The sequence below is a fragment of the Poecilia reticulata genome, linkage group LG15, assembly GCF_000633615.1.
Source record: "Poecilia reticulata strain Guanapo linkage group LG15, Guppy_female_1.0+MT, whole genome shotgun sequence".
Classification (NCBI taxonomy): domain Eukaryota; kingdom Metazoa; phylum Chordata; class Actinopteri; order Cyprinodontiformes; family Poeciliidae; genus Poecilia; species Poecilia reticulata.
The window spans coordinates 25,569,584-25,589,315 of NC_024345.1; the positions used below are offsets into that span (position 1 = coordinate 25,569,584).

Genomic DNA, 19,732 nt, shown 5'->3' on the forward strand with positions numbered 1-19,732 from the left:
TCTCCCGTGTCATTTCCACGCCGCTCTCGGCTCACGACGAGGGGCTCCGAGCCAAATCAGAGGGAGAAGCTGATGGGCTGGAAAAAATGGCGTGCTTATCTAAGCTGAGAGAGTGGAACAGATGCAGGATGTGGCAGGATGTGTTATCGTGAAGCCGAGTGAAAGGATGAGAGGAGGAGAGAGGAATATCTGCTGCCATGTCAGGACCTCTTGGTTGGCAGAGAAAAATAAATAAAAATCCAAACAAAACAGTTGTATAATTCTGCTTTAATAAAATATGAAGCATCAGCTTTCATTATTTACGAAAACAAACAGCCTGGGGGGGATCTTAGCTGTCGGAACTCAGCTTCGATCTGCTGTCTTCTGATCAACATCGATCAGTTCTTCAAAGATTTTCCAGCAGATTTCTGCTTCCTGTCGCTTCAACACAATTACTGGAGGAGGATTTCTTATTCCTTTTAAAGAAGACTCAAGTCTACTGACTTCATGTTTGCAGAGGTCGAGTTTCCAGCCGGAAATAAACACCAAGCAAAGTCTTCATCTCTCTTCTTGGGTTCTTTGTTCACCTCTGAGAGCGTCTGCTTGTTGAAGCATCCGATTCAGTCGCTCAAGACGTCTGAGACGTACGGAACGATGGCGAACAAACACGGTAAGGCCACATCACTCACTATTTGCACGAGAACTGATACAGTACAAAGAGTTGCTGCTTGTGAGAAATCTACAAACGTTGAAGGGGGGGTGACATGTTCACAAAATAAAGCAACTCGTCTTTAAAATGCTATTAAATATTCCCTTTAGATCACATTATTAAAGCCTTCTAGAAGTAATTCTGTACATGATTCTTCTCCATCACTAAAACTTTTGTAAAATTGTTAAAACTAACAAGAATTACTGACAGTAAAGTACAAGTAAATCTGAGTTTAAAGATGCAATATGCAACTTTTATTAAAATATATGTTTTTTTTTTACATATCTATTAAAACTGTCACCATGTTATCGCAGTTTGCTATGAGACAGATAATCAGTGAAAACATCTCCACTGCTCCTGACCAAAAACAACCAATCAGAGCCAGGAGGAGGGTCTTAGCGCTGTCAATCAACCTCGTGTTCTTGCTTCTAAATGTGCTAAAGGCACAGAAGCGACTTACATATTCAGGAAAATTGTTTTTCTGCCATCATGCTCACTAATCTGAGCATTCATGACAGGTTGTGCTAGCTGCAGCATAGCAGATAGCAATGGCGGGAGGGAGAGGGAAGATGAGCAGCGCAAAGATGCACCTCCAGACTCTGACTGGTTGTTTCTACTTATCACTGGGAGCACTGGGAGAAGCCAGAGGAGTTTGATTTGTTCACAGATTATCTGTCACCACGTAGTGATTGTTTCAACAAATATAAATATTTTTTTTATAAAAGGTACATACCGCATCTTTAAAACAAACCCTTTATCTGCAGATTGTTTATTTTAATATTTTCAACATTATAATTCAGAAGAAAATCACTTCAAGTCTTTGCATCGTAGCAGAATATTGAACCACCGCTGAGTTTGACGTTTTAAGAAAATGAACGAGTGAAGAAGTGTTTTCTTTTTACCCACAGTGCCACTGGAGCGGACCAGGATCAGCGGTCCCAGGGACACCCGCAGGGGTCTCCGCAGGTCCTCTTCCTGTCCCAGAGGACACGCAGCTCCTTGGCCGTGTGCTGTGGAGACGACAGCATGTCCAGGTAGCATTCCTTTTCACACAGCCAGCCGGCGTCCTGCAGATAGATGTCAACTCATTATCTGCAACAGACTCTGGTTATTATGGAGCGTGGATTAGTTACGGACATGCGCAACTCAGAAATGCCTCAAAATGAACTTATCTTTTGTTGACGGAGTATAATCTCAAAATCAAATTGTTATTTTTTCAATCCCACATTAGAAAAGTTATATTTTTAAGATTAGAGTCTCATTTCTCTAAGCCATTTCTTTGCTGCACAAACAACAAAATCTTACCTAGAATTTTTCTTCTAGTTTCTAGTGCAAATATCTTGATTACAATAAGCAGTAAACCAATTAATGGCATGAAATCAATTAATCACAATGTTCTCCTTTATAATTGTTGAAAAGCCATTTTGAGAAACAGCAAACATTTGACACCCAGTGCAAAGTAATTAGTTTGCACTACCTGCTACTTTTGCCTGTTTTCCCTGTCTGAGCTGAATAATTATTATTTAAAGTGCAATTTTAATTAAGGAGACTTTATTGTTGTTTCCATTTTGTTTAATTTTTGATATTTAAATATTTTCTACTGTTAAATGTTTTTCAGAAATGATTTTTTTTATCTTTGAGTGGATACATGTGTAGCAATAAACCATTATTACATTTTTGTTCAAAATGTGACAATACTATTGTTTATTTCAATAATTTCTGGGACAATTTATCATCAAGCAAAATTTGTTAATGTGACAGGCCTAATCTTGACAAAACTAACAAGATATAAGCAAATATTTGTTCGATTTATTCAAATTAAAGGTGGGATTTTTCTAGATTTTCAATGTGAGATTGAGAGACTAGTATAACAGATTTATTTATTTTAAGAGTTTTGACACATCTTTGCCAGGCGGGTCAATGAAGGAAGCGGTGTGTTGCTAAATGACATCAAAAATAAATGCCACATAAATGTATTATAAAACTTGTTTGCACTACACAGCTGTTTTCCAACTTAAAAATATCTGCAAACTAGTTGAAGCATGCTAGATTAACGGGAAACAAAGCTCTGCCTCCAACTCTGCTGAAATGCATTTGATTGAAATTGAATTTATTAAACTGATAACATCATAAAAGGTTATTAAACATGACTTCTGCTCCAATTTCCTTTACGAAAGAAGATGGTATCTGTAAAATAATGACTTACAAACAAATGTACGTATAAAGGTCAGTTTTCTTTCATGCAGCTTTGATTTTATGTTACGTGCAAATGCTGCTGCTTTCCTCTGGAGGAAACATTATTTGTATGCATTATTCATTTCCCTTCTTGAGTTTTTCTCTCTTAATGTCAAACTCTGACCTTTGTGAATCCAGTGGTAATAAAGGTGTACAGTGAACATCGGACACAACAATGTAGAGCATCAAAAGCCTGATTAGTTGTTTTGCAGCTCAGAAAATGTGAATCTCATTTGTTTCACCTGATATTTCTGCGGCCCGACGGCTGCCATCCATATCCCCATGCTCACGTCTTCTCCCTGTAACAAAACAATCCCGACGGGTCGCTGATTTTTTTAGTAATGATTATCTGTCACGGCCGCTAAGCATGACGGCTTATCAGGGCGATTGTAGATAAAAAGCAAAAAAGACTGAATTTCAGCCAAAAACTCAGAAATTTTGAGATTAATCTCAGACATTTTCTTAAAAAAAACAAAACACACATTTTAGGGTTTCAAAAGTCTAATCATAAGTTTCCATGTTTTTTCTATTAAATGTCTGGGACTAATCTCAAAATTTATTAATTTCTAATAGCAAATTTTCAACTTTTCAAACAAAAATTTCACTGTTTTTTTTATAGAAAATTTCACAAATGAAATTGCAAAATTTGGAGGTTTTTGCCAAATTGTTTAAGCTTTTGGAAAATTTCTTACTTTCAAAAGTAAATATTTTGGCCTTTAAAACTCAGGAATCTCCCTTTTGTTCCGTAAAATTTCTGAGTTCTTTGTAGCAAATTTTCAACTTTACAAACCTCAAATTTCTCCTGTTTTTTCTAGAAAATTTCTGAGATTAATCTCAAAATTTCTCAGTTTTCTAGCTAATTTTTTGACTTTTCAAACTCATAAATTTCCATGGTTTTTTTTGGCAGAAATATGCTCTTTTTTTTCCATCTCCATCTAAAGTTATAGCTTTATAACTTTATCTCTACCTGATAGGCTTTCAGCTTCTCTGCATTGCTGGCGAGCCACTGGACAAGGTCACGAGAAACCACGTATCCCGAGCCGCAGGCGAACGCCGGGTAAGCCGGGCTGGCGTACTCCAGCTCCTGCCACTTCCCGATCCGATCCACGGCCCAGCTCTGCCTGAAACTGGGTCGGGAGGTAATATACAGTCAAAGGCAGAACCGAGGAAAGAAAAAAAAAAAAGAGACATCATCATCATCAAGATCCGACACTGAGCTGTCCTTACTTCCCCCACCAGAAGTTTCTGCGCTTCAGACCCTTGTGGTCAATTTTCATTAACACCGAGTCCACGTCGATGTAACAATCATCATCCGTCTTCAGCAGCAGATTAAAGTCAGCGTTTCCGACAGACCTGTCAGAAAAGGGAATTTGCAACTTTAATTAAAAAAAAGCACTCGATTGTTTGCAATATATCAGAGCAGATTTATTCTCAAATACCACCGAGAGAGAGAAGAGGACAAGAAGTCTGCAGATAACCTTAAAAGAGCACCCACTCCTGGTAAAATACCAGAGAAAATGAGACCATGACACAAAATTTCCAATATAGTTTTGTGCAATAAATCCCACACAACTCGACAAAAAAAATAAAATAAAAAATAGTTGGGGAGATATTTTATTACTCCCCTGAGGAAAGTCGTTGCCACGACAGCAGCAGTGAAGCCATTTAAAACAAAACCCACAGAAAACTTGAAACATGAGCGCATTAGTAACATAAGGACATTTTCATCAAATATCTATACACTGTACAATATATAACGATGTATAGAGTCAAATAAATAACTGAATGGAAGATCCAGATATGATTGTTTGTAGGAGAGTTTAATGGCTGCTAGCAGGGATCAGAAATGAAGAGAAAAAATAAATAAATAAAAATGTTGCATAACCTGCTGCAGATTTAGTACTTCCTGGCATCAATTAGAGTCAATCTGATTAATCTGAAATAAGGCTGTAGCACTGTTACTTCGCAGAGGATCTGCAGGCTTCAGCAAGATATCTTCCATACTGAGGAATCAGAAGATGCTTAAACAACCTTTCAGTTTAAGGCTGTTGCAGATTTGTTGATTTAGTTAACCTGTTGGAGATTATTTATTATACTCCTGTTTTATCGCATCTCAAAAACAGGAATGCGTACACTTTCTAGACCCACTGCAGCTGTCAATTTAAAGCCCGCTACCGCTCAGGGAGTACATTCTGCTATCTGATGACTCACAACGGCGAAGCTTCTCCGACTGACTGATTGCAGCCGTAATTTTAGCACAAAGACGTTTTGAGGCGACGGCATGCTTTCATTTCAGGTTGCTGATTTCCTCCGAGGGCTCAGGCAATTTGGAGACAGAGAATCGAGTCATTAGCACTTGGCATACCATTTATAGAACTGAAGCAACTTGGAAGGCACGTTCCTGTAGGTGTCCACTACGTCTACGAACACCACATCGCCATGCCTGAGGCTTTCCTCCTGCAGAGTGGCGTCCTCCCGCCTCAAACTTGAGGCGTGCTTCTCCATCCTGGCAGCGCGGCCTCGCAGGAGCCCGGACAATCCGTCTTCATCTGACACCCAGGTACCCACATGGAGGTAATCGGGAGCAAAACCATAGAAGAAGACAAGAGTTTTTAGATGCTGCAAGGATTTATTCTGCTAGATTTTCAACAAAAGCGCATTCTTGAGAGATGATAGCTAATTACTGGCTGTCAAAACAATGATAAAGCTGCAGCATGTTACAAAATGGATCATTAGGTCTGTTTTCAGAGATGCTGAAAGATTAATTTAACTTTTTTTCAACACAAAATGGCTACGAATTCATTCTCAGACAGAAACAGATGTAAGCACATACGAGTAACAATCAATAATCCAACAACAACAGGTGTCCATTTGGCATAAGCGCAGGAGCTTTCAGGTATCTCTTAACCTGCCAGAATGAGCGATGTCTTTTGGAGCTTTTAGATTGGAATCATCTTTTTCATAACAGATGGCTCTGGGAGGGATACTGATTGAACACTTTTCATAAAAAGTGCAGCTAAATCAACGCTGTCGCAGGACTAACCGTAGATGGTAAATGTGAATCCTCCAGCCAAACCGGGAAATCCAAGAGCACTTCTGTGAGGCAAGACGCCTTCTGCAATCTACATTTCCAAAGAGCAAAACAACGGTTTTATACTCTGAAATATGTAAATATCTCTCCCGGTGCGGCTTTCTTTGAGACGTAAATACTTACAGAGGAGATCTTGAGGACACCGCCGCCATCATTGAGCTCCACGGACGAGGAGTTGACGGTGGTGAGCGGAGCAGAGTCCTGGCTCTCCCAAACCAGCGTCCCCTCAAAACCCTAAACAAAAACTAATTCATTCAGGTGCATGATGTTCAGGTTTTACAATGATTTAAATAAAACAAATGACTTAACTTTTACACATTTTGTCATATGGTTGCATGTATTTGCACTGCATCTCCAGAACCAGAACCAAACATGCAGAAGCAGCATTCAGCTTCTTTGCACCACAAATCTGGAACAAACTTCCAGAAAACTGCAAAATAGCCGAATGAGTTTCTTTATATCAAGACTAAAACCCACCTGTTTTTAGTTGCCTTTGAACCGTTACACTGGATTACAATCTTGTCTGTTTGTTTTTTCAACTGAATTATGACTATTCTGAACCACTAAATACAAAAATGACACCCATTTTTCTCAATCACGTCAGGTTTATATTCAAATTTTTATTCAGTGTGAATCAGTTACTTGAATAACTCTTAAGTTCAAGAAAAAACAGTTAAAAGAAATTCATCGACATGCAGACATGGACTCGGCCAGAACAGGAAAGCTGTCTGTTTAGACAGACATTTAAAAAAATATATATTTATTTATAATTCTTAGTTTGTTCATTTTTAGTTACTATTTACTTAATTTTTTTTCTTTTCTCTTACATTATTCTATTTTGAACTTTGAATGTTGTAGTCTTTCTCTGGAAAACAAATTTATAACAGCTGCTTTATTTATCAAGATGCACAAGTCTACATTTCTTTTCTTCTTAAGTACTGAAATTGGCATTATGTTATTGTGGATGTATGTCCTGTAAAATTTGCTTCCTTGGAAATCAATAAAAATAAAAGACTTGGGTTTTGTTTGCCTGTTGTGTGGATGTTTCCATCATCTCTATAAATGCAAAGCTGGTGGAGAAATACCCCAAAATGGCATGCAGCTGTAACTCTGACATATAACTGCAGCAAGAAATAATCCAGCAAAGTATTTATTTAACGTGATGAAGAACGTTTCATATTTTTATTTGCACTACATTGTGTTGGTCTAGTAGTGTATAAAATATCACAAATTTGCTTTTTTTAAAGGTAAAAACCTTTGTTATCTAGTATGATTCAGATTTTTCCAAACAAAACTACATTAAAGGTTAATGTAAAACCTAGATACTCCATTCTTGAGGTTTCACCGCCATGTGAAAAAAAGTGATTTTCTCAATGAGGAATGAGTAAAACAAAATGTTTAAAATGTTACAGCATGCAGAGCAGCACTGCTTCAGACTTGAATTAAAAATAGGAGCGGACTTAAAAGTTTTATTACAATATTTAGTGGTAATATTGTGATAATGAAAAGTGACAGTAAGAACTATTACTGTTTTAGGTAACTATATGGCTGCTCTTGAAATACACATAAAGCATGATTTCAATCACTATAACTGCATTAAACATTTTTTTTATTTATTGCTATTTATTAATACACATATATTGAAAAAAGAGTGGAAAAAGATAGCATATAATCCTGACAACACTCAGGATCATTTTTGTTCACATTAAATATGCAGATATTAGGATTTAAAAGAAAATTTCAATAAAAAAAAAAAAACAAGGAATGAGCTATCTGTAAAAAAATTCCATGTTTTTGACTCAAGCCTGAGGGTTTTTTTCCCCGGTTTTTTGAAGTGCGGCACCCTGAGTGGAGAAACTGACCTTGGGCAAGATGAACTGCTCCACTGGTTTGTACCACACCCAGTTCACCAAAGTCCCCATGCTGATGGAGCTGAAGCGGGCTGTAACCACAGCCTCCTGCAGAGAGAAAAGAAAAACTGGAGTTATTAAAGAATCAAGAGCGATCCACAACAAAACACGAAAGCATCAGTTTTTTAAAAGCGAGGTCAGCCGAGTCCTCCAGCTGCCCCCAAGCTCAGTTTCTACCGAGCCTCACAGATAAAAGCGCTCCATCACCTCCTGGTCCAGCTGCAGAAGCTTCACCGTCACGTTGCCATGCAGCTCCGGCCGCGTCCCGCTGGAAAACACCCCGAGCCGGGTGATCACCACCGGGTGCAGGACTTTAAAGTCCAGAGCGATGGCCGACACGTCGGCGGCGACGAGCAGCGAGGGGTCGGCCACCGTCACGATCTCCATCTCCGCATCCTGACCCGACACTGCATCACAGGTGGTCGGAAAAACGCATTTAATATTTATTACTAACATGCACACAGTGTTTTTTCCTGTGATAAACACTCAGCATCTTTAAAGGAAGAGAAAAAAAAACTCTTTAAAGCAACACTAGCAGCTCTCTGAGGAGCTGGTTTTCTGGATTGCTTGCTTCAAAGTGAGCTCCTGCTCACCAGCGTGGCTTCTTAATTACAAAAAGAGAAGTTTATTATTCGGGAGATCAATGGAAAGATCAAGGCTGTTAAAGAGAAGCAGGGTTTTCACTTTAGATGCAATCTGCACCAGTTTCACTGCTCCATCCAAAATAAAGGCAATTAGAGGTGAGGAATCACAGGGAGTGAGCAGCGGTTCATCAAACCAAATGTTTTTCTCCCTGACAGACTGGAATTGAACTGCAGCATCTGAAGATGTAGGTGATGTTTCTGTGCTGATTAAATACAAAAGCTTAGCCTGTGCAAGCTTTTCAAAACAAATGGAGCTCCTGCTTGCAAAGCCCTGTTTGTGATTTGTAGAATCGCTGTAACATTAGTAATAAAGCTTAATTATCATTTGCAGTAATTTTATTTAAATTAGATTTGGCAACTAGATACTTTTGAATCTGTTTTTGTTTTGAAGCAATTCAGCTGGAGCATGATTCGTGTCCTGTAGTGTTATTAGCATTAGCCTACTGCGTATTTAGTAACATTAGCTTTGATAGTTTGTTTAGAAAAATGAGCATAAGTTAGTTTGTTCAGATATTTGAAGACTTTCCAAACTATTACTGCAGTTTGAAAGAAGCAAAAGTGTAGAACCATAGAGATGTACTTTTTCTTCCTGCTACTCTACGATGATAATTAACTACACAGACTTCAATTCTGCATTATCAGAATTGAAGTCTGTTGGGTGAGTGTGTTTGGATGAGTTTTGTTGAGAATTTGTGCAATAAAAATCAGCAACAGTTAATGTTTTTTAAGTGAAACGCTGGTTCATGTCATCTGAGCCAACAGAGCTGCAGCAGCAAAAGCAACAAACGCTAAGTTCACTCAACATCCACCTGGTGTGACAGAGGAGAGAGCGTCTGCACAGTCATCCTGAATTAAGCGGTGGTGACAGAGGGGAAATGCATGAAGTGAGTGTTACACAATAGGCAGACTTTCACATAGTAATCCTGCTTGTCTATCTCACAGAACTTCAAAGACCAAACCTGCTTTATTTATAGCGCACTTTGAAATAAAATGTGATTTGCAAACTGGCGTACATCTGTGTAGTATATATGAACAACATATGTACATGTATAAACCATAAAAAAATGGATTATGAAGTATCTGTAAATAAAATAGCTGATTTTAAATAATGTTCTCCTCCTTTTAGCATTTTCATACTTTATTTTTTTCTTGTCAATTTTGTTTTTTTTTTACATATTGTTTATAAAATTAAGTTTTTTTGTGAAGCTTTATATCTGTTGCTGCTGTTAACCCTGAATCTCCCCTTTGCACAGCAATAAATGCCATTTCTATTCCATTCTTTTTCCATTCTTTTCCAAAGCTGGAAAAAATCTTAAACGTCATGTTTTTTCCAAAGTGCAGAGAATAGCATTTGTTCTGAAAATAATTAGCATTATTAAGCATGTCTCATTGATACACTGAGGTATGAAACAGGTTTCTTTTCAAATAAACCATGAAAACTGCTTTACCTCACAATAAAAAACGTTTTCTAACAAAATTAAGGATTTAAAATATAGCATTTTGTTCTTTTGCTATATAACTTGAAAGCCTGGTAGGTCAGAGTAATTATTTACCCGAGCTGAATATCAGAAGGAGCTACGTGCAAAGTACAAGCTCATTTAAAAAAAACTAGAGCAAAGTTTTAAGGGGCTAATTAACATTCATCTCATTGTAGTCCCTGAGACAAATGCAGCACAAACAAACACGTTTCAGCAACAAATTAACTTGTGCTTTGACCTGAATCCAGAGTCCAGCGGCTAACTGTCTTTAAAAGCAGCCGCTGTCTCTCTTTTCTCTTCCAATTACACTGAGCACCTCACACTGAAGCAGCCTGCGATTCGGAGGCAAATCACGTCAATGCGTGTGGCCATTAACACGGCGGCGGTGAGCGAGGGAAAATAAAACGCTGCTCTGACCTTAAAGGCTGTCGTCTGAAAAAAAAAAGTCCATTCTGATGAGCAGTAATTATGTTTTTGTGCCAAGCAGAAAACACGGAGCTGGACCGACTCTGTGAAGGTGAGAGACGGTAACAATCACTGCAGACGTCCAATCTGACAATTGATTCTGTCCAATTACAGCATAGATAGATGGTGCATCTGAGCACAGCTGGAGGGATAACCTTGATAAAAAATAAATAAATAAATAAAACACCACTGATTTACTGTGGCAACATTTTTAAGCATATATATTTTTTAGTGCATCTGATATTTCACTTAAATTAACTGCTTTTTTTCCAGGTTTATTAAAAACGTCCTTGCAGATAACCTCTAATTTGATGCAGGTGGCGTCCAAATCTCAAAAATGTGACAAATATATCCATTTGGTATGCTGTTAAGTTAAAAAAGTTTCTAATATATGAATTTACTCATTTAGAGGCTTTGAAATTATCCAGAAATAGTAGAAAAAGTACTTTACATAGTGTTTGTTAATATGGTAAACATTGAGTGTGGACTTGTGTTTTTATTCAGTTAATGAGAGAATATCTGGATCTTTGAATGTGTAAAAAGTCAGAGCTCTGAGATGGTATTATGTCCAAAATAATATCTTGTCGACGTTTTTGAGTCTAAAGAATGTAATTCCAACAATCTGAACTCACTAATTCCCTTCAATTAATCGCATAATAAATTGTAATTATTCTCATAATCTGCATGTTTTATCATTTTTCTCTTTTCTGTTTTTCTACCAAAAAGTAACTAACTGATAATCTAAAACTTTGCTTTAATCTGTGGCAATGGATATAGTATCGTTGCTTAATTAAATCAGTAGAGATTAGATATGAGTAATCAAAGCTTAGTGTGATTAATAATAAATGCTGCTGGTGTCAGAAGTCAGTTCTCGTTGATTCTTTTTAATCTTTAGTTAAAGTGTTTATTTCAGATTTACCTCTGAATAAAAGCAACAAAAATATTAAGAAATGCTCTTCTTTACTTTTATGTGATAAATTGAGCTCAATAAAACTTAGAGTTCACTGTTCAGAGAAACTTAGAGGTGATAAAGGTAATTTGTCTATTTTGTAAGTGAAGTTCAGTAGCCTTTTGTGGGCCAGCTGAGCAGCAGTGCACAGCAGTAAGTGGAGGAGGGGCGATGTTTTATTAATCAGCGCCTAGCTTCATTTTCTAAGCTCTACTTTTCATATTAGTGAGCCGTTTCTTGTTTCATCTGCAGCAGACTTAGTCAGTCAGTCATTTCTGCAAAAGCCTTGGATGGAGAAAAGAAAGTTGTCCTTGAGCTGTGGGTGAGAATGAATAACGCTTTTTCACCTCTTTTTTTTTTCTGAATACTCATTCTTTTCATTCTCCCAACTCCTCTGCCGTTGTTTTGCCTCTGCTGCTTCTGACAGCGCGCTGCAGGCAGAGGAGTGTTTGTTAATGCCAGTCCGCAGATCTCGACCTTTTACTCTCACCTGGCTCGCTGAAGTTCAGGAGGGAGCAAGAGTACGGATCCTCCCTGTCCTCGTCCGGGATGGGACAGCCATGTCGACCCACAATGAACTTCACCGCCACTCTGGAAGAACGAGCAGAAACACAGCAGCACGGTTCATTTAAAAATAATAATAATAATAATTTAGATATTTTTTTGTTGTTGTTATTTCGTGCAACATCATCCAGCTACAAACATCTCAAAAGCCTGTCCATCTCTCTCTCCACCCTCCATTACTATGGTTACCGGGGGGTTGCTTAAAGGCCATCCACACCTTATCGGTGCCCAGATCGCCGAACGAGAAGAATGAAAAGAGAGAACAACATTGGCCACTGGTCAGGCGGAGATAAAAGGATGGATTCCACAGTCAGGCATCTGTTGCCGGCTGGAGGCTTTATTTCCACTATACAAGTTCAGAGTGAAAATATTAAAAAAAAAAACAGAGAGAGAGAGAGAGAGAGAGAGAAAGGGCGATGAAGTTGGAGCGTTGGCTCACAAACAAACCTGTGCTGAAAGTGCGGGTGATCTGTAATGTAGCCCAGCCACGTGTCTCTTATTGCTTGCCGGAGGTCATGATGGTGCCTTGCGGACAGAACTCCCACCAAAACATCAAAGAAAGGCAAGCGCTCATCTGCATTGAAAATGTACAGATATTTACAGGTTCGGTTTGAAGTTTAAGGATTAATACCATTTGTTCATTCATTTCTATTGATCATAATGCATCGTCCGTAGCCCAAACAGCAACTAAATAAATGCATCGGCCTGAGGATATATTGGGAATTCCTTCATTTTCTGTCAGAGTGAAAGCGACTGCCTCTATCAAAGATCCTGCAGAGCATATTCACTTTTATAAGCTATACTCCTTAGAAAATAAATAACCCAACATATCAGAATCCTCAGCTCAGATATCAGAAAACGCTATGAAATCTGTATTTTTGAGTTTCCAGTTTTCACAAAATTCAGCTGAACAGTCACTTCTTTTTTGTTGCAAGCTGATCTGGCAACTGAGGTGGGTAGAAAAGTGTAATAACATTAAATACAAATGACATGATGGCTAACTAAACACAAATAATTAAAACAAAACTAAATAAAATAAAACAAAACAAAACAAAGTGATCTGGAAACCTAGCTTTATTAAAACAAATATAACTGCATTGTAAAAAATAACCAAGAATGATGCAGAGAAATAGATAAATAAATAAATTAATTAATTAATTAAAAACACAAGTATCAAGCAGGGTAATAAATGGCAGTAACTTCATATGCAAGCTTAGTTTTATCATTGCTAATTTCTAATTTAATCTTTTTTGCAAAATACAGGTACATATTTAACACATGCTTTTCTAAAATAATTTAAATATATCACATTTTTAATGTGCCATTTCCTCAAACTTAAACTTAGCATCCGTTAATAACCTAGGTTTTCATATATGACAGTCACCAAATTTACTAATGCTAATCAAGGCACATTTTCATGTCTAAATTCTTTGGAAAAACAATTTAAAAAATAATAATAATATAATAAAAAATAATTACCTTTCTTACAATAGTAAAGGCAAATGTATGAACAAATATTAGGATTAGAACACAATACAGCCAAAACAAAGCACAAATTATTAAATAGACAAATTATAAATATTTATATAAGCAGGCAGAGATAACAGATTTAGTTTGTTCAATTATATTAAATAATTTATTCATCAACCATCCATCCATCCATCCATCAAGAGCAGTTTTATTTATACTCAAGTGTCAAAGAAGATTCCTCGTGATTCTATAAGAGGTAATCCGTGTAAAGACAGCATAAAGAACCAGATTACACACAATCCAGGGTCTAAAGTGGGTCTTTATCTACAGTCTGGGGATAAAAGGCTGAGATGCTGCGCTCCCTGACTATCCCAGCAACGCCCAGCACTACTGAACTGGAATATTCACATTATTTATCCACAAAACGCACAGAACAACACACATTATTATGCAGCTTAGCCATTAACTACCTGTTCGCACACAAACTGAATAACACACCGGGCGGTAACAGGCAAAGTTAGCCAGCTGCTATCACGTAAAAAAGTTCCGAGGCTTCGCAGAGGTAAAGCCCGGATAGGGAGGCTAAAAATTAAAAGTACCCGAGCGTGTGCTGTTCTCCAGCGGGGTGAAGAAGAAGGAGAAGGAGGGTCGTTGTGCCAACCACAAGTGCACCAGGACGGCGACAGCACAGGGCAGCAGGAAGAGCGCTAGCCTCCGCATGGACGGAGCCCTTCATTCAGCCGCAGCAGGCTTGAGCTGGAGCGGAGTGGAGCCTCTTCCTGAGCCGCACGGCGCTGCGTGGTGTGAGCCGCTCCGTGTGTGCGCTTCATTTCAGCTCCGCAGATCTCCGCCGGGCTCCCAGCACTACCTCTAGTCCTGCCTCCGCTGCTCAGGGAGCTGGACCAATGGGAGGCGGCGAATTCTGCCGTGGTGCATTCTGGGAAGTGAAGTTGGAGCGTATAGCTAGGAAGCTAGTCAAAAAAATAAATTAAAAGAAAAGAAAAGAAACTATAAAATATTATATAAAATAAAATAAAAATTAAATTAAAGTAATAAATCTCCCACTTACGTCAGAATACTAAGGACATTGTAGATAGAAAAAAAGTTAGTTTCCGCCCAAATTCTTAGATTAATCTCAGAAACTTTCCCCAAAAAACTTGGACGTTTTTCCATTAGAAAAGTCAAAACTTAGCTAGAAATTTTTTTTAGATTAATCTCAGATATTTTCTAGAAAAAAAAATATTTTTGAAATTAATCTTCTCTATTTAGTAATTTCTGAGATTAATCTTAAAATATGGAAGGCTAGCCATCTAAAATAAAATGCAATTTTAGAATTGTACCATATAAAAGGCGAACATAATAGACAACCTTAAGCATCTTCTTCATGAGATAGTGACGCAAAAGAGTGTCTTCAGTCAGAGGCTTCTTCAGGACAATACAAATTATAACAGCATTGAGTTTCCCTCTGGGATTAATCAGAATTTAATAATTTAGTTTAAAAAATTGTTATTATAATTATTACTATCACATCTTTTTCTGATAAAGAACAGTAAATAGGTAGTTTGATATCTCATAAATTAAAGCACTATAGTCAGCCTTCTTGTGTTTATAGCATAAAAACACTTTAATTTCCTTCAGTTTCCTTAATTCAGCTTCCCTTCTTTCCCCTTCAGTTTGCTCTGCGAGTATCTAATGAAAACAGAAAAACACTGTGAACAGAATACAAAATTAGAATATGAATCATTTTAATCTTGGAAAAAACCCATAGTGACATGTTTTAGATTTAGGTTTGCTTAGAGGAGAACTTTATCAAACCCTTTTGTTCGTGCAAGCCATAAATCATTTAAGCAGAATCCTCTGTGCATGGAGATGGATGCATGAAGATGATTTCCTCTGACTCTGAAAGCATTAGTGTTTTTCATACAGAGGAGGGGAGGCTGCAGCCTTAAGAAAAGCTTTGATGCAGCAGATTTTATTTGTATTGATTTGTATAAAATTTGGTGTTGCATAAAAGGCAGATTAAAAAAAACTCAACACCTTTTCTATTGATGAATAACAATGTAATAGGGTAAAATCAATGAGAAACTGATTCAAAATAATATACGGTGGTTGTTAGTAAAAATAAAATGAATTAAGTTTATTCTATATACGCCCTTATTTTACAAACACAATTATTTTTCCAGAAAAGTTTTTCTCAGAATAACTCTTTGGTTTCTTAGCAATTTAAACAACATTTATTGACATCCCTGGTAAATATGTATTGTTATTTTCTCCCCTGTTATTGATAAATTGAGGACAGAAAAGAGTTTGAGCTTAATGTTGCGTCAGGCATAAAGTCAATCTCAATCTCAATCTCAATCTCGTCTCTCAAAAAGCACTTGAAGTTCCTTCACTTTCAAAAGTGAGGCGGTGCCACCAAATTTTATGCAATTCCTCTATGTCACCTGTACATCAGAGAAAATGTAATAATTAATTTTTTCTTAGTTAATCTTTGAGCGTATGATGCATAAAACTTTGTTAGTTTAGAAAGCTTTCTTAAAGCTTGATGTTTGTAGTAGGTTTGTGTGTCTCAGCGTGCAATGATAGATTTTTGTTTGTTTTTTCCACTATGTTTCCAAGGTGCAAGAGGTGAAAACATATATATATGTTATTTCATTCTCTTTTAGTGCATACATCCAGCAGCAGGCAGCAGCACAGAGCAAATCAATAAGGGTGTCCTCTGTGTACCTGCTGTGTATCTGCTGCAGCACCTGAAACTGCTGGAGGCTTTTAGTGATGACCTACTAGGTGACCAACATGGGCAGTTGCCCAGGGCAGCATTAACCAGTGGGATGAGGGCTGCATGAATAACAGAAAACAAAACAAAACAGAAAATATTGCAAATATGTGTTAGGAGAAACATATACTTCATCCTCAAAATTTTATTATTTCATGTTTTACTTTACCCTTTAAGACCTAATTTTCAAATCCCCACCTGAATATTTTTGTTTATTTTCATTGTACGAAGTTCTTTAAAAGTCCTGTGTGTAAAGATATTTGCCCATTTCTCCATAACAACTGGAACTTTCAAAATCTAGCAAGCTATTTTTGCAATCTGAGTGCCCCTCATATTGATTTCACTCCCTGCTACAGGGGGTGAAATTACCGTAATAACCCAATATTGGCTGGAAAGAGCAATGTCTCCTCTTTCAGAAACCATTGGAATTTTTCAGATAGCTCAAAGTGTGGCAGAATTACGGTACTGCAAATTTGCCTGAGTCATCACCAATCCTTTTGGTGAAGAGGAGTTAAAGGGGCAGTATTGTATATTTTCTAGGTACATAATGTCATTATATAGTACAATCAACTAACTAGATTACCTTCAGTTGTAAATTTCCTATATATTTCAAATATGACATAAAATCAATGACATAAAATCACTTTGAAATTTAGCACTTTGAAATTGGGCCTCTGTCTCTTTAAAACTGTCCCTCTTTCTGAAACAACACCTGCAGGAAGTCGTCACAATATTACTCCACTATTAACTCTTTAACAAGGTTTTTCCCTGCGTCGCACAGAGATGTGGCTCATACAATGAGCTCAGCAGATGTTCAGTTCCATCAAGTGTTTGCTAATTGCTGCTGGCTAGAATGAAAGGTGCTCAGTTACCACAGTTATCCCTGTGGTAACTTTTCACAGAGAAGTCTGCTCTGTGAAGTGGAAGTTTGGAAACCGCAGCTCTGAAGAGGAGCTGCACTTAGAAGGCGGGGCTAGGTCCACTCAGGCGTTTTGCACAGCTGAATGGTTGCCACGGACGTTAATGGATTTCTAAAACATGCTTAAAACAATCAAAGCAACAGTCTGGGTGTGTTTTTGATGAACCAATGACATTATTAGATGATGCGAAGCTGAAAAAAGTAAATTTTACATAATACTGCCCCTTTAATCCCACAAGCAATGCATCTTATAAATTATCTTGCAGTTTTAGAATATCGTACTTGAATAGCATGTTCTCCTGTTTTTCCCATTTTGAAAAGTGGTTGTAAAAATGTGCCTATGTGACTCTCATCAGATTAAAAAAAAATTCAATCAAAAATATTTATGAATGTCTTGTTGCATATTTATAGCAATCGTTAAGGATGTCATTTAGATTGGAAACAGTGATTTAATTTAAAATAAAAGAAAAAGAAAGAAGAGAAGAGAAGAGAAGAGAAGAGAAGAGAAGAGAAGAGAAGAGAAGAGAAGAGAAGAGAAGAGAAGAGAAGAGAAGAGAAGAGAAGAGAAGACCATTACTTAGTAAAAGTTGATCTGAATATGCAAATTAATAATGGAAGCTTTCTAAATTTTCAGTGTGGGATTATTTTACTTCAGTAGCAAAGGATTTTTAGTTAGTTTTTGTCCTTGCAGCTTCAGTCCAGTGATTTATTTCCTTTTCTTGCAGTTGAAGATAAAGGCCTGTTGTATCGCTGTCAGGATTTCACCCCACTTTACTGTGGCATCCAACTTTTGTCCCCTATGTCTTTTACTTTCACTTCACATTTTATTCATAAACTGCACCATATGCATGCACTAAGGTCTCATCACTGTTTCAGTTTGTGTGAGTATCTGTGTGTGTGTTTTCTCCCTTTTCCCCTCGACTCTGCAGCGCTCCAAGCATCCAGAATTCGCTGTTTTCTCTATAAATTTCTCTTTATTCATTCCAGTCCCAGCTGAGACTCATGTTACCCATAATACCAAGTCTATTTCTTGAATTTCACATTTATTTTTGGCACACAGGATATATATTTCTCCCTGTTTCAGAAAACCAACAGTCTGGGGACACAGTCGACTGCAAGGAAAAACTCAGACAACATTGCATTTTGAGGTAAATTAGTCATCTGAATTTAATATTTATGAGTATTTTTTACTTCGGTTTGGATTATCCATCAACAAACATTACTATTGGTTTGGAGAAACGGCACCCAAATTCCCTTTCATCACGACTGTGTGGGTGTGGATTGATCAGATATTACTAACGGTGAGCAGCTGCACACAGAACACAGTGTATTCATTCAGGACCTCATCATTCATTGTCAGGCGCTGACAGAGAAAATGTATTTCTGCTGCCTTTGATTTAAAAGAAATATATGGATGACACTCTGCAGCACAGCCAGTCCCAAGGCTTCACAATCCTCCTTCATGGCTGCTCATGTTTTTATCCACAGCTTGATCCGTTCAGATTAGAGGAGAGAAATCGATGAGAGATGCCAGGATTTGCATCATCATGCAAAAACCCTCACATGCAATTATCTGTTTTCATCAAACGTAATCTGCTGCAGCATCCAGGTTCTATTTTTTTTTTCATGTTTTTCTGTGATGCACAGGTGCATCTCAATGAGAGAGAAAGTACAGTGGAGGTTTATTTATTTGAGCAATTCAGTTTAACAGCATAAAACTGATGTTTTATGGACGACAATGTAGTAGAGCCACTGTAAGGAGTAAATTTCTGGCAAAGAACTCACAATAATTTTTTAGATTAACTTAAAAACATTAATAGGAAAAATAGAGACATTTTTGAGTTTGGAAAGTGAAACATTTCCTTGAATAAAAATGCTGAAATTTTGAGATAAATATCAGAGATGTTCTAACTGACTTTGTGTGAAAGTCGTTCATTGAGTCCATTTTATTTAATTATTTTATTTAATCTTTCAACAAACCTTTACTGATTTTAAGTTGGAGAAACGTATACGAATTATGTTCTATTCTATTCTATTCTATTCTATTCTATTCTATTCTATTCTATTCTATTCTATTCTATTCTATTCTATCCTTCTGTATTGAGACAGTTTTCCACAGGGTGACATGTCTGTATAAAAATCCTTAGCGGTGGGAAAGCACCATTATCCCTGATGCTTTCCCAAATTTTTTCAACCACCTAAAATGTTATGTTATCATGCAGCGCTCAATGAACAGCCAGCTGTGTTGGCAATGACCTAACACTCCTTGTGGAGGATGTCAGCTCATCAGAGTAATTAAAATAATAAATATGAACCAGTAAATGACAAAACAATAAGCAAAAATAAACAAAACAAAATAATACAAATATATATATATATTTCCGTACCAAGGCAGGTGGATAAAAAATAAAATAAATTAATGAACAGAAAAGAACATAATCATAAAAATTACTAAAGTTGGAAGTTTAGTACTATGCAATGAATTCATATGACAATGTTTTGACTTTTTAAAGTGAATATCTAAAAAATATCACTTTTTGAGG

General features: G+C 37.1%; 1 protein-coding gene across 1 annotated transcript; it reads right to left on the reverse strand.

The window, feature by feature from the left end:
- Positions 1-250: 250 nt before the first annotated feature.
- On the reverse strand, positions 251-14,370 carry b3galnt2 (beta-1,3-N-acetylgalactosaminyltransferase 2). Its single transcript, XM_008430250.2, has 12 exons — positions 14,094-14,370; positions 12,472-12,598; positions 11,951-12,051; positions 8,132-8,331; positions 7,877-7,972; positions 6,138-6,248; positions 5,967-6,045; positions 5,289-5,472; positions 4,151-4,276; positions 3,891-4,050; positions 3,166-3,222; positions 251-1,755 (listed from the first exon to the last, which is right to left on the reverse strand). Exons 1-12 carry the CDS (start codon positions 14,212-14,214, stop codon positions 1,618-1,620), a joined length of 1,500 nt encoding a protein of 499 aa, XP_008428472.1. The 5' UTR covers positions 14,215-14,370; the 3' UTR covers positions 251-1,617.
- Positions 14,371-19,732: the final 5,362 nt, after the last annotated feature.